This window comes from Gadus morhua, chromosome 12 (genome assembly GCF_902167405.1).
Source record: "Gadus morhua chromosome 12, gadMor3.0, whole genome shotgun sequence".
Taxonomy (NCBI): domain Eukaryota; kingdom Metazoa; phylum Chordata; class Actinopteri; order Gadiformes; family Gadidae; genus Gadus; species Gadus morhua.
This window is the reverse complement of record NC_044059.1, coordinates 8372125-8386145: the sequence shown is the minus strand read 5'-3', so window position 1 is coordinate 8386145 and position 14021 is coordinate 8372125. Positions and strand designations below refer to the sequence as shown.

The following is a 14021-nucleotide window of genomic DNA, read 5'->3' as shown; positions in this document are numbered from 1 at the left end:
CATCCTTCGATAAATATCCCAAGCCATCTTTAACGCGTTAGCCTACTGCTGTAGAAATAGCTTTTCCAGTGTCTTTGATAGGGTTCCACGATTGTGACAAAATCCACGATTGTGACAAAATGGTTCCACGATTGTGACAAAATTAACATCATTTAACAACAACAAAAAATAAGACATGAACAAAGTTACCGGCATTGCCGCAATAATGTTCAGCATGGGCAAACACGACAGCTTTTGGGCATTGTATTTTCTTTCCTCACGGTCCATATAGGCCTATTCAAAGTCTGCTGCTCCTTCATAATAACTCTATACAAACCTGTGAATTTTTCTTAACTGGAAATAATCAACTCAGTGGTACCCTATATTCCCTTGCAACAAGGGGGTATTTTCTAAATTCAACACAAGCTCTATTACAAAGATGTTCTCAAGTTAATTTTCCCGGAGGAGATAAATTGTTTGTTCCACCTTCAAGGTATGGAATATGAAAATATTCTTGGTAATGCTTTATGTTGAGGTCCTTATAATAAGCCTTAGTTAATATCTAATAAGATCTTATTATATGCTTATTAACAATCATTTGTGTTAATAAGACCGTCAATAAGTGTCAACAACATAATAAACATGTTTATTGTGAGATTATAAGACTTTTATGAACACTGAACATACACAATTATACTATTATAGTTGTTAATAGACGCATTACAAACCAATTGATTGATTCTTACCAACTCACCTATTATGTCATTGTGAGACCTTTACCAAGCATTTTTTATTTTTATTAAGGTTAATAAGTCCTTTTATTAAACTGCTAATTATGCATTTTGCAGGTAGGCCTACGAGATCTAAAGTGGGAACAATTTAGTAAGTCCTTTAATAAACACTATTAACAGTTAATGATTACTATATGTTATCAAGGTTGATAAAAGGTAAAATAAAAGACACTCTTAAACATCTCTTTTGATATATATATATTTTTTTAATTTTAAAAATTTCAGAACGTATTCTTGAACATAATCTTTTAAAGGTCCCGTGGCATGCTACTTTATGGACGCTTTAATATTAGTGGGCCCTTAACACATTATTTGAAGACGTTCTCGAAATTCAGCTGTGGTGCAGAATTACACCAACTACGAGCCAGTTGCACATTGAGCTTTCCCCACATGCGCCGTTTCGGGTGTCTGTAGCTTTAATGCAAATGTTTTCAGCAAAATGTAGTCTTCTGTAGTACCTTGGAATTATGATAGCTTTTTGTAATGCTTTCATTGTGTCAATATGTGACTACTATCAGGTATTATGTATTCTGCGTTGTATGTCTCCTGATTGGCTGTGTCAAATGTTTTTGCGTTGAAGACATTTATTAATCCGGTTGGCGTAAGACAATAGACGCATCCTTCGATAAATATCACAAGCCATCTTTAACGCGTTAGCCTACTGCTGTAGAAATAACTTCCAGTGTCTTTGATAGGGCTCCACGATTGTGACAAAATTAACATCATTTAACAACAACAAAAAATAAGACATGAACAAAGTTACCGGCATTGCCGCAATAATGTTCAGCATGGGCAAACATGACAGCTTTTGGGCATTGTATTTTCTTTCCTCACGGTCCATATAGGGCGGCCTATTCAAAGTCTGCTGCTCCTTCATAATAATTTTTCTTAACTGGAAATGAACAACCCAGTGGTACCCTATATTTCCTTGCAACAAGGGGGTATTTTCTAAGTTCAACACAAGCTCTATTACAAAGACGTTCTCAAGTTAATTTTCCCGGAGGAGATAAATTGTTTGTTCCACCTTCAAGGAATGGAATATGAAAATATTCTTAAACGCTTTATATTAAGGTCCTTATAATAAGCCTTAGTTAATGTCTAATAAGACCTTATTATATGATTATTAACAATAAGTTGTGTTAATAAGACCATCAATAAGTGTCAACAACATAATAAACATGTTTATTGTGAGATTATAAGACTTTTATGAACACTTATAAGAAACATACAGTTGTTAATAGACGCATTACAAACCAATTTATTGATTCTTACTCTATTCACTATTATGTCATTGTGAGACCTTTACTAAGCATTTTTTATGCTTATTAAGGAGTCCTTTATTAAACTGCTACTCCTACTCCTTTATTAAGGCCTACGAGATCTAAAGCGGGAACAATTTAGTAAGTCCTTTAATAAACACTATTAACAGTTAATGATTGCTATATGTTATCAAGGTTGATAAAAGGTAAAATTTTTTTATTTTATTAACCTTTATTTTTCCAGGAATATTCTCATTGAGATTCAAAATCTCTTTTTCAAGAGAGTCCTGGCCAATAAGGCAGCATACAAACATTTCAAGTTTCACATTAAAAACACAAAATTTCACACTAAAAACAAGACACAAAACACAATAAAAAGTCACAAAGCATCAATCTAATTGGCAGTAAGTCAGTGTTCAGTTTGTGGTTAAATTGTCCTTGATCCTGCTTTTGTAATTGTTCAGGGTGATTAGGGATTCCAGTTTAAGGTGTTCCTGTAGCTTACACCATGATGACGGGGCAAAAGATTTAAAAGCACTTTCACCAAACGTAGTGCGAGTCCGAGGAACGTTATACATAATCCAACTGCTAGACCGAGTGATACGAGCACTGTTTGTTTTAGGAACCATTAGAGAACACAAATACGGAGGCAGATCGTGCAAAATTGCCTTATAAAGAAACATATACCAGTGTTCCATCCTACGGGTGTATAAGGAAGACAGACCAACTTTCTCATACAATTTACAATGGTGTGTTCGGAAGCCAGAGTTTGAGACAAACCGTAATGCTGCATGGTACACAGAATCTAGCATTTTCAGAGATGATGAATTTGCATGCATACATAAAATATCACCATAGTCAATAACGGATAAAAGAACGGCTTGGACAATTTTCTTCCTGGCACCAAAAGAAAAACAACATTTATTTTTATACAAGAAACCCAGTTTAATTCTTAGCTTTTTAGTAAGACACTCAATGTGATGTTTGAAAGAGAGATTTTCTTCTAGAAAAAAGCCCAGGTATTTGTAGGTTGCGACTCGCTCTATCACTTTGTTGTTTAGAGTAACAATCTGGTTGTCATCCATATCGGATGTTTTATTACTTCTTGTAAAGCAGATCATTTTGCTTTTGTCAATATTTAGTACAAGTCTTAATCCATGTAGGTTTTGCTGAACAACATTAAAAGCCGATTGGAGGTCCTTAGTTGCACTTGCTAAGGATGAAGCAGAGCTATACATAATGGTGTCATCTGCGTAAAAATTGAATTTTGTACATTGCAACACAAATTATTAATATAAACTATAAATAAAATAGGACCCAAAATGGATCCTTGCGGGACACCATAGTGTATATTCTTACAGCTAGACGATAAACCGTCAGCTTGGACTCTTTGTGTTCTATCACTCAGATAGTTCTCAAACCATTTAACTGATTTTGAGGAAAATCCTATGTTCACTAGCTTTTGTAATAAAACAGAGTGGTCGACTTTGTCAAAAGCCTTTGATAAGTCTAAGAATAGTGCAGCACAGTGTTCTTTCTCATCAATTGCTTTTATTATGTCATTTAGAACCTTCATTGTAGCAGTGACAGTACCATGTTTCTTTCTAAACCCGGATTGCAGATCATTTAGAATAACATTTTTCGATAGAAACTCCTTTAACTGATTACTAATAAGTCCTTCCAAAATCTTGCAAAGCACTGAGAGTTTGGATATAGGCCTATAATTGTTAGGGTTTGCTGGATCACCACCCTTCAGCAATGGAACAACGTAGGCTGCCTTCCAAATTCCCACCGGGGCCTCGCTACCCTGGCAGCAGGCTGGCCAGCGGGCAGCGGCGCTCGATCGCGGGCAACAATCCCTTTCTCCTCCATGTCGTGGTTCATGTACTTCAGGGAGTCAGAGCCAAAGTTCCTCTCCCCCAATTCCTTCTCAACCATGGCTGAGATAACCCCAACCACAGTCTCGTTGTGGAAATACCAGAGACGACAAAGAACCATGCACCATAACACCAACAGCAGAACGGTTATCCAAAGAAGTGTACAACACTTGCGTTACAGTGCGTGTAATCACACACACACTAGGGCTGTCAACGAATATTCGAAGTTCGAATATTCGTTCGAAATGTATCCAAAAACGCGAATTCGAACGTGAAAATTAATATTCGAATGTGAAAAAACACTCCCGCGGTACAAGCGCCTCTATCTGCTTTGTGAATGAGCCTCTGTCTGTTCGCGATGTCCCTCATAATATTCGAATGTGAAAAAACACTCCCGCGGTACAAGTGTAACAGACTAGTATTGTGAAGAGCGAATGTATTTTATCCCCTCGGGGTTTCCGTACTTGGATATAGGTATTCCAGCTCGGCTATGCCATTCAATAAGCATCCGAAGTAGAGCTCAGGGAGCTAGTAGTCTGGCTGGTGAAAGCTGCTATAACGCAATGTTCTCAGCAAAGTCCGAGACAGCTTTTTTTTCATGAATCCGAACGGTGCGTAGTGCGAAGTGCCCTTTCGCTGGCATGGTGGAAGACGTAGGCGACATGCATATTTTTCTTTATCGATTTTAATAGGCCTTCTCAATAAATGGTAACTTGGTAAGCAAAGCAAGGAACGTTACCACTAGCATACTTTGTAACATTCAGAAGCGGGCGTCTTCTTCAGATTACTATAGTTTCCGCGCTTGCAGGTGTGGTGGTGAAATGCAAGCGATACAAAGTTGTGGCTTTTCATGATTAGGCCTCCACGTTACTGGGCTGTTTATAGGATATATATATATCCCGCTAATTTGAACCATGGTTTTGTCGCATTATTGACATATTGACGGCAACTGCGTAAAATAGGCAACCAGATATTCGAATAGTTCGAATTCGTGATTTTTTTCCAAACGAACATTCGAATGTCATTTTTGAGCAATTTTGACAGCCCTAACACACACACACACATGTGGCGCTCGCACGGTAGTAGCTCATTGTGTCATTGGCGGACCAAATTCTCTCGGCGGGCAAGGCAGAGAAAGGGGAGGTAACTTGGCCCCTTATGACCACATTTCAAATCTATTTTTTCAAAGGGCGAGCAGGATACCTAGTGCTCGTTTTACACCGAACACAAGTTTTAGCCACTGGGGGACGATAGGCAAGCTAGGGGAACTCATATTAATGTTATAAAACCTCATAAAGTGAGATTTTCATGCCAAGGAAACTTTAAAAACTACGGACTAGACGTATCCGAGTCCGGCTTCTCCATGACCTCAGGGGATGACTGAGAATTCTTCTGGCTGGTCTTTCTTGTTGCTCTATAAAGAAACACAAAGAACATTGACCACAATAGACAGTTAGCAGACAGGTTACAATAAGCATTAAGCCGTTTAGACATGGATTCATGACACAACCGTTCGAATTACTCTAATTCTTAAAAACTCTGAAAGAAAGTAATGTCAGCCAAAAAAGTTTGCTAGCAAACAGCTAGCTAGATAGAACCAGCTACCGTTACTATAGTAACTACAGTCTTAAACTTACCAAAGAGTCATCCTCCAGTTCGGACCTCTTCCTCTTATCCATGTTCTGTGCTTGTTCCTGTCTTTTGTCTGTCAGTTAATAGTTTGGGGTGCTCGTGATGACGATTCCAACATGTTCTCCAAATGGTCGTCAAACACTTCATCAAGCATTTGCGTCAAGCCATCATTCACTTGCAAAACAGATCACACTCGCTCAACATGTGCAAACTTATTAACCTCAAGCATTGTTCCCGCTTTAGATCCCGTACCTGCAAAATGCATAATTAGCAGTTTAATAAAGGATTTATTAATCTTAATAATCATAAAAAATGCTTAGTAAAGGTTTATCAATGACATAATAGGTAAGTTAAGACTCAATAAAAGCGTTTGTAATGCTATTATTAACAACTGTATGAAACTCATAAGACTACTATTATTAATGTTATTAAGCAATCAATAAATAGTTAACAAGTTTCTATAAGTGCTTATAAAAGTCGTATAATATCACAATAAACATGTTTATTATGTTATTATTAACACTTATAGATTGGCTTATTAACACCAATTAATGTTAAAGGCCCACTATGCAACTTCGGGAATTTCTTCGCTGTTTTCTTGGTTTTGGCACGCACATTTCTTTACACAGCGCCCCCTACAGCTTTGTAGTAGATTATTTTACAACGCTGTCGTAACAACTCGTTGACGACCCTTCCCCATGCCCTTCTACGCGAGCCATGTGCATTTGTTTTCAAAGAAGCCGGCGAATGCGTGGAGCCATGTCCGAAGTAAATGTTCATAAAGTGTAGGCAAGGTTATACATTTTTAAAATGGTGTATTTGTATTGCAATAAACATAAAGCCATCCTTTTTATAGTTGACGGGGAGAATTTATATCCTAGATTATAATTGTTTTATCTTAGGTTGAACAGAACAATCAGTGTGAGAGTGTTGGCCAACATAATAATCTAAATAAACAAGAACCTGGATTCGGGGATTCAGTCTGTATCTGGGGGACGAGACAGACGAACAGCAAAACACCAATGGAAACAAAGGTGTTTATATGGTTGCAACCAAGCAAGCTAGAAACATACAGGGCTCACAACAAAACGGTTGAGAAAACAATTTTTACAGGGCTCACAACAAAATGGTTGAGCAAACACATTTGTACAGAGACTATCAACATCAAGAATAACACGAGGACAAAGTTCACCCAAGGGTACTCTCAATTTCAAAAGCAACACGGCCAAGTCGGAGTCTGATTTGAAGTCTTCTTTTTCTTTCAGTTCACGCTATTCCTGAAAAGCTTGCCCAACGTTTACTCGTGTCTGGCCATTCTGTCGGTCAGTCTCCCTTTTCAATTCTTCTGGTCCTCCGACATTGGGTTTCTCTGTCTCTTTTTAGTCGGCTGATCTATGATGAATGTAACAATCCCTTAGTTACTTGTGTTTATATTGAGCCCGTTCCGTGTTTGGGGGTCTGTGCCGCAAAGCAATTCGTTACTTCGCGAGACCCGAGACTCCCGCGAGAGTGGGCGGCTGGTTGCCGGCAGAAACATATTCATTTTCTCCGCCAAGATGCGCAAGGGGGAGTTGAAACAACGAACAATCGAACAAAAATGTATAATGGAACCAACGTAATGACTCCTAGCCTGTTATATTAAGGTAAATCAAGCCAAAAAAGTTGCATAGTTCCCTTTTCACTCGTGTCTGATCTCTTTTCTGGTCCATTCTTCTTTTGTTCCACCGACAGTCGCCTCTTGGGTCCCTTATCAGTCGATTGATCCATGATGAATGCAACAATTGCCTCGCAACTAGCTGTTTATATCTTGCCGGTGCCATGTTTGGGTGTGTGTCTGTGCCGTAAAGCATTTTCGAAACTACAATCTGACTACATTTTCGAGGATACTTCCGCTGCGTCACATCCGGATTGGCTCGGTCCGAACAGATCATGTTGCATATTATGCGCTTTTTCACTGGAGAGGCGACATGGGTAAATGACACACCCACTAATCGACCCAGAAATGGATGCAGAACCATCAGCATAACTCTCAACCTGCATACTTAATGTAATTTTGGCTAAAAAAGTTGCATAGTGGGCCTTTAATAAGCATATAATAAGTGTCTTATTACCTATTAACAAATGCTTAAGGACCTTAATATAAAGCGTTACCATATTCTTAACTTTGAATGAGTGGCATGCAGTTCCTCACACACCTCTTTAGTCGACCATAGAGGACAGACAGGTATAGTTTGAGATGTGGGTAGAGATCCAGTACGCCTGAATGACAACATTATGAATGTATGAATTGAACTTGATGTTGACCCCAGGGAGCTAGTGTAGTGATATGTGGAGTGGCATGATTTGTCTCCAACAATCTTAACTGTGTAGTTAGCCTAAAAGCCTTGTTTTCAATATCTGCTCAGGTAACCATAAATAAACAATGCAACTTTGAATTATATTTTACATGTTTTATTAAGGATTTAGCATTTAAGAATCATAATGATAGATCTTTAAAATTAACATAAATGTAAGCCCTTAATCGTGTATTGGACCTCAAATCATCAATAATCACACTAACTAAATGTATTAAAATAAAAAAAACTGTTTAGGGTTAGATGAAGACAGTCTACAAAGAAAATGATGTTCACTAAATTGTATAAATTAAAAACTGATTCTGAAAAACTTTTCTATCGTCTGTCTGATTCAACCCAGATCCAGATCATAGTTATAGAACTGACTGATATGAAGAGCGTGTAGAGCCCAAACAGGAAGCGATCAATGATGGAAGCCACCTGGATCCACTCTTCAGACTTCTGGTCCCCACTCAGCTGCTGTTCCAACTGCAGCCGGATCGCCCGGAGGTCTCTCCCCAACTTCCTCAACTCGCCTGGGGTTGTGTCTTCCAGTTCCAGGGGCATTGGAGGAGTCTTACCAGCTTTGATCTCCTCCCTTACAGCATTGGGAGACATATCTATATTGAAGAGACGTCAAGAAAATCTTTTAGTTTGTCTTTTTGTTTTCAGTGTCAATGTAATCATAACTTCGCATAGCAACATCTTACCTGAATGGTCTTTTGTTGGCTTTGGAGGCAGACCAACACAACATCCCAGTTTTTGAAGGACCACTTCTCTCACCCAGCGGGGGACAGGAGCAAAGCGACTGGAGCTTGAGTAGAGGTGGGTGATGAGGATTGTCTCCAACAGGCTGGCAACCATCAGAGCCAGGCAGAGGGCGAAGAAAACATCTGGGGAAACATTGATGTGAGTGTGCTGGTTACTTTTCAGTTCAAGAAATAGAGTTTCATTTTAACTTCCCAGTCAAGAAAAGAGTCCCACTGACTTATGAGTGGTATGGTGTTGCCAGTGACCGGCAGCAAGTCATTCATAAGCAGCAGGAAGACGGTGTAGCCTAAGATGAGTGTCATCTTAAAGGCCGAGCGGTCCACACTCTGTGGGGGTAACAGGAAGCTGAAGAGGTCCACTGTGATCAAGGAGCAGCTGGGGATGAGCAGGTTGACCACATAGAGAGTGGACTTGCGCCTCAGACCAATCTATGGAGTTAAACAAAAAGACAGTTCAAAGTCAGACCATTTAAAAAAAGTATCGATATTTATCGTTAGCTAGTTCCTGATAATGAATGGGGTATCACACTTCTCAGCCTCCCTGGTAAAGTCTACTCCAAGGTGCTGGAAAGGAGGGTTCGGCCGATCGTCGAACCTCAGATTGAAGAGGAACAATGCGGTTTTCGCCCCGGACGTGGAACTACGGACCAGCTCTTCACTCTCGCAAGGATCCTGGAGGGGGCCTGGGAGTATGCCCATCCGGTCTACATGTGTTTTGTGGATCTGGAGAAGGCATATGACCGGGTCCCCCGGGAGAAACTGTGGGAGGTGCTGCGGGAGTATGGGGTAAGGGGGTCTATCCTCAGGGCCATCCAATCTTTGTACTCCCAAAGCGAGATGTGTGTTCGTGTTCTCGGCAGCCAGTCAGTTTCGTTCTCAGTGGGTGCTGGTCTCCGCCAGGGCTGCGCCTTGTCACCAATCCTGTTTGTCATATACATGGACAGGATATCGAGGCGTAGTCGTGGTGGGGAGGGGTTGCAGTTCGGTGGTCTGAGGATCTCGTCACTGCTTTTTGCAGATGATGTGGTCCTCATTGGATCATCGGCCTGTGACCTTCAGCACTCACTGGATCGGCTGGCGGCCGAGTGTGAAGCGGCTGGGATGAGGATCAGCACCGCTAAATCTGAGGCCATGACTCTTAGCAGGAAACCAGTGGATTGCTTACTCCGGGTAGGAAATGAGTCCTTAGCCCAAGTGAAGGAGTTCAAGTACCTCAGGGTCTTGTTCGCGAGTGAGGGTACTATGGAGCGTGAGATTGGCCGGAGAATCGGAGCAGCGGGGGCGGTATTGCGTTCGCTTTACCGCACCGTTGTAACGAAAAGAGAGCTGAGACGCAAGGCAAAGCTCTCGATCTACCGGTCGATCTTCGTTCCTATCCTCACCTATGGTCATGAGGGCTGGGTGATGACCGAAAGGACGAGATCGCGGGTACAAGCGGCCGAGATGAGTTTTCTCAGAAGGGTGGCTGGCGTCTCCCTTAGGGATAGGGTGAGAAGCTCAGCCATCCGTGAGGAACTCGGATTAGAGCCGCTGCTCCTTTACTTAGAAAGGAGTCAGCTGAGGTGGTTCGGGCATCTGGTAAGGATGCCCACTGGGCGCCTTCCTTGGGAGGTGTTTCAGGCACGTCCAGTGGGGAGGAGACCTCGGGGAAGACCCAGGACTAGGTGGAGAGATTATATCTCAACACTGGCCTGGGAACGCCTCGGGATCCCCCCGTCAGAGCTGGTCAATGTGGCCCGGGAAAGGGAAGTCTGGGGCCCCCTGCTTGAGCTGCTCCCCCCGCGACCCGACCCCGGATAAGCGGATGACGATGAGGATGAGGATGAGGATAGTTCCTTTAATCTACCCTGTCCACCAGAAAGAAATACCGTTTTTTTCCTTTTGTAATCATAAAAAAATATTGTATTATTCCCTTACAAATAAATAGTAAACATACGTGAAATATGAGACGGTCAAATTGAAGTCCAGGTCTTGTTTCTTTATGAGCAGTGATATCCATTAGCTTCCACTCCCCTACAGTAGTCATCACAGCCAATGTTTTCTTAATAATCTCTTCGATCGGTCTGTTGAGTTCAACCATGATATCGTTGGCTGACGGGTTGAGGAGAGCATTGAGAAGAAGAAGAGAGCACAGAATGTTATACAACTGTACGTGAGGGGAAAATAAAGGTATATCCTAAAAATATAAGTTTATATAATGGTTAAATTACAAGGAAGCTTGTATGGCCATGACCGATTGGCTAATCTCGAACTAGCCAATCCATCCTGAGGCAGACTAATAAAGGTATTGTTATGGAAATGTAAAATATATTCTTGTTTATTTATCTGGTGTCTTATTCAGGGTTTTCGCAGGTTTCAACAAGATAAATTTAAGACCTTTTTAAAACCATTACGAATGCAATTTTAGAAAAGTAAACAGAATTCTAAAAATAATTCTTACTTTAAAATTAGAAATCTTTATATTCTGACGTTAAAATCAGAATTATGAGATTAAATTCAGAACTCCCAAAAAAATTATCACATTTGGCCCTAATCCTCTTCCGTATTGCAGCGCTGTTCTCAAGCCAGCTCCCGTTGAAGTTGCATTTGCCCATTGTAGATGAAATGCACAGTTCGCATTAGTGGTTATTGATTCCATGATCCAATACAATTTTAAGACCTGTCACAATCGTATTTAAGAATTTTTTAGGCCAAAAATTAAAATTTGATTTTTCGTAACCATGCTTACTTTTGTGGCTGTAGGAGACAAAGGTGAAAGTGCAGTTCTGGACGTCGAAGGGGAAGGTGTAGATGTTCAGTCTGCAGGTGCTAACCACTCTGACAGGACTGTAGTCGTAGATCATGCCATCAGAATAGACATGTACATAAGGCACAAATGGGGCTGTGTTTTTAGATACTCTGTAAGACAGCAAAAAAAACAACATTTGATTTCAAAGGCTTTTTTGATAAGATTTAATTGGTCTGAGAAGTAACAGTGATTTAGGAAAATAAATATACATTGGGATGATGGCAAAGGAATAGTTCAATTCACATTGTGTAGATCATTGAAGCTTATGTGTAATTTACTCTCACGTTTTTTTTCCTTTAAAATGGATCGTGCCTTACCTTAAGGTTCAAAATAACATAAAACAATGAGACCATTTACAATTATTAGGTGTTTCACACCTACTAGTTGTAGTTGTGCATGGATCTTACAATTCATTCATGACCATATCTGGTATCCAAAACCGGCGTCTAGGTAGCGTAATATGGTCGGTGCCACACTGCTCTGGATCCCAGCTGATGAACTCATTCTTCCATCCCTTGAACCACAAATTATTTCATGCATTTGTCCGATTGGCTACTAGCAGCAAATAGGTGTTTTAACTATAAACAATGGATTTCAATATACAATATGAAATAGTGCTTTCTAATATAAATGTCCAGATAATAAGTATGGCTACTTCGTTTATTTGATTTTTATACTCACAATGTGTTGCCAAATATAAGTGGTCAAGAGTTGAGCTTTTTCATCCTGAAAAGAAAGTAATGCAAATGCCATGTATCAATCTTTAGTAGCCAACTGAATGTAAAATATGAATCTCTGGCTACAAAGGTGCAGAGATATAAAGGGCTATTCTATCAAAATGTTGCTTAGATCCGAAATGCCATTTTCATAAATAGTCATATTTTACTTTAACATTTATTAATTGCTCACTTTAACAATTGAAAAAGACAAAATGCGTCTTAAAGGATAATACTTGAGATTTAAGTTCACAAAGTCATTATACCAACCCAGGTATATATACAGGGAAATCAGTTAATTCATTTATTTTCTATAAATATTGTTTTTATATATCTAAAACAGAACATACCACTCCCAGAATGCCATACATGGTAAAGGATACATAGACTTCTGTGTAATTATTGAAGTTGTTGACAGGTCGTATGAAGCGTAAATCAAAGACTGGTGTCAGTGCTTCCAGCAGGGCTAGATTGGTGGGTTCAGAACAGTTCAAGCTCTGAGCTGGGGACAAAATTAGAAAAACAAAAGTATGGCTAATGTTTACTTCACAAAAACTAGTTGTTGCAATATGTGAAATGATAATGAATGAATAACCCAAGTTAAGTAGACTATGGCAATCAAATGTTTTTTTTTTTAAATGATGCTTGTAAATTAATATTTACTCAAAGATACAAATTGTCAAGATTTAACTGTCCTTCATAATCCAGAAAAGATCTTGAAAATGTTATATCATGAATTTAGCCCACATACCAGATATAAAATAGAATTGATATAATAACATGTATTCTATGTCATTTTTCAGCCAGCATAATACGGTTGCTGAGTAAAGAAATGTAAAACATCTCCCTTGTTTTTTTATTTAAAATCGTGTTACACGTATTGTTTCCATGTAGCCTACTCACCTTGTGTGACAGAGAACATGATGAAAACCATGGTCAAAAACGACATGTCAGAGGGCTGAAGATCAAAGAACTAATGTTAACTACAGAAAACAAAAAAGCAATAAAGAATTCCAAAAGGCAACCAACGAGTCAATATTACGTTGTGTAACAACCATAGCTCCCTCAATATGATCTATACTCTTAACCTTCAATTCAAAGTGTTTAGCAGCCATTATCTTGCAATTCTCAGCTCTTCTTCTCTGTCTTGGTTCTAATGAAATATATATGAATAAAATAAGAATCATAAGATTATAACAGCAGAATGTTTACATTCTAGTAGTCAAATGATTGTAAAAATTGTAGCTAAAATTAACCAAAATCACAGAACCGTGGATGCATTACCTACCTGGTTGAAATGCTCTTGCAGTTTTTTTAATTTGCAGTCACAACAAAGATACATATATATAGCATTATTCTGAGTTAAGCGTGACTCGAAAACCCCACTTGTACAAATCAGGTGGTTTGTCCTGCACAGTGTGGATTTTCCTACGGTAGATAAATACAAAGTAGGGTGTCTGACACATTTGGTAGTTACAGGACACCAGAATGTAGCTAGATGGTGAAAAGCTACCACAACGGTATCAGATTCCCCAAATCCATCACCATGCAGCTGTGTTAGTATTGGGTTTGGCGTCACAAATGTGGGTAGACACCCACGTCTGTCCCGTCCTGTTCAGACCCTGTGTTATGTGTGTATTTTTTGTGGTTTTCTCCACATTATTCAGTCCTCACTGTTGAAGTTGCTGCTCTTTCTGAAAATGACTACCGAGTTATCATGTGAACATGTCACTCTTAAGATTGTAAAGGGACTGAATTTATTCAGCGCCTTTCAGAGCAGTGGCCACTCAAAGCGCTATTTTTAACTACATCCTGAGTCACCGCTGCCAACTCACTCTTCAAAAGAAGCTGTTTGTTTTATTTGGTGAGGGGACCA

At 39.6% G+C, this 14021-nt stretch overlaps 1 protein-coding gene across 1 annotated transcript; it reads right to left on the bottom strand.

The window, feature by feature from the left end:
• Nucleotides 1–8067: 8067 nt before the first annotated feature.
• Nucleotides 8068–12798, bottom strand: LOC115555848 (5-hydroxytryptamine receptor 3E-like; the record flags this gene model as incomplete). The annotated part of the gene is made up of 7 exons (XM_030372892.1): nucleotides 8068–8491; nucleotides 8582–8764; nucleotides 8860–9070; nucleotides 10659–10732; nucleotides 11370–11539; nucleotides 11837–11943; nucleotides 12496–12798. Coding segments are annotated over 7 exons (1332 nt in total), but the record flags the coding sequence as incomplete, so codon positions are not given.
• Between the last annotated feature and the right edge of the window lie 1223 nt (nucleotides 12799–14021).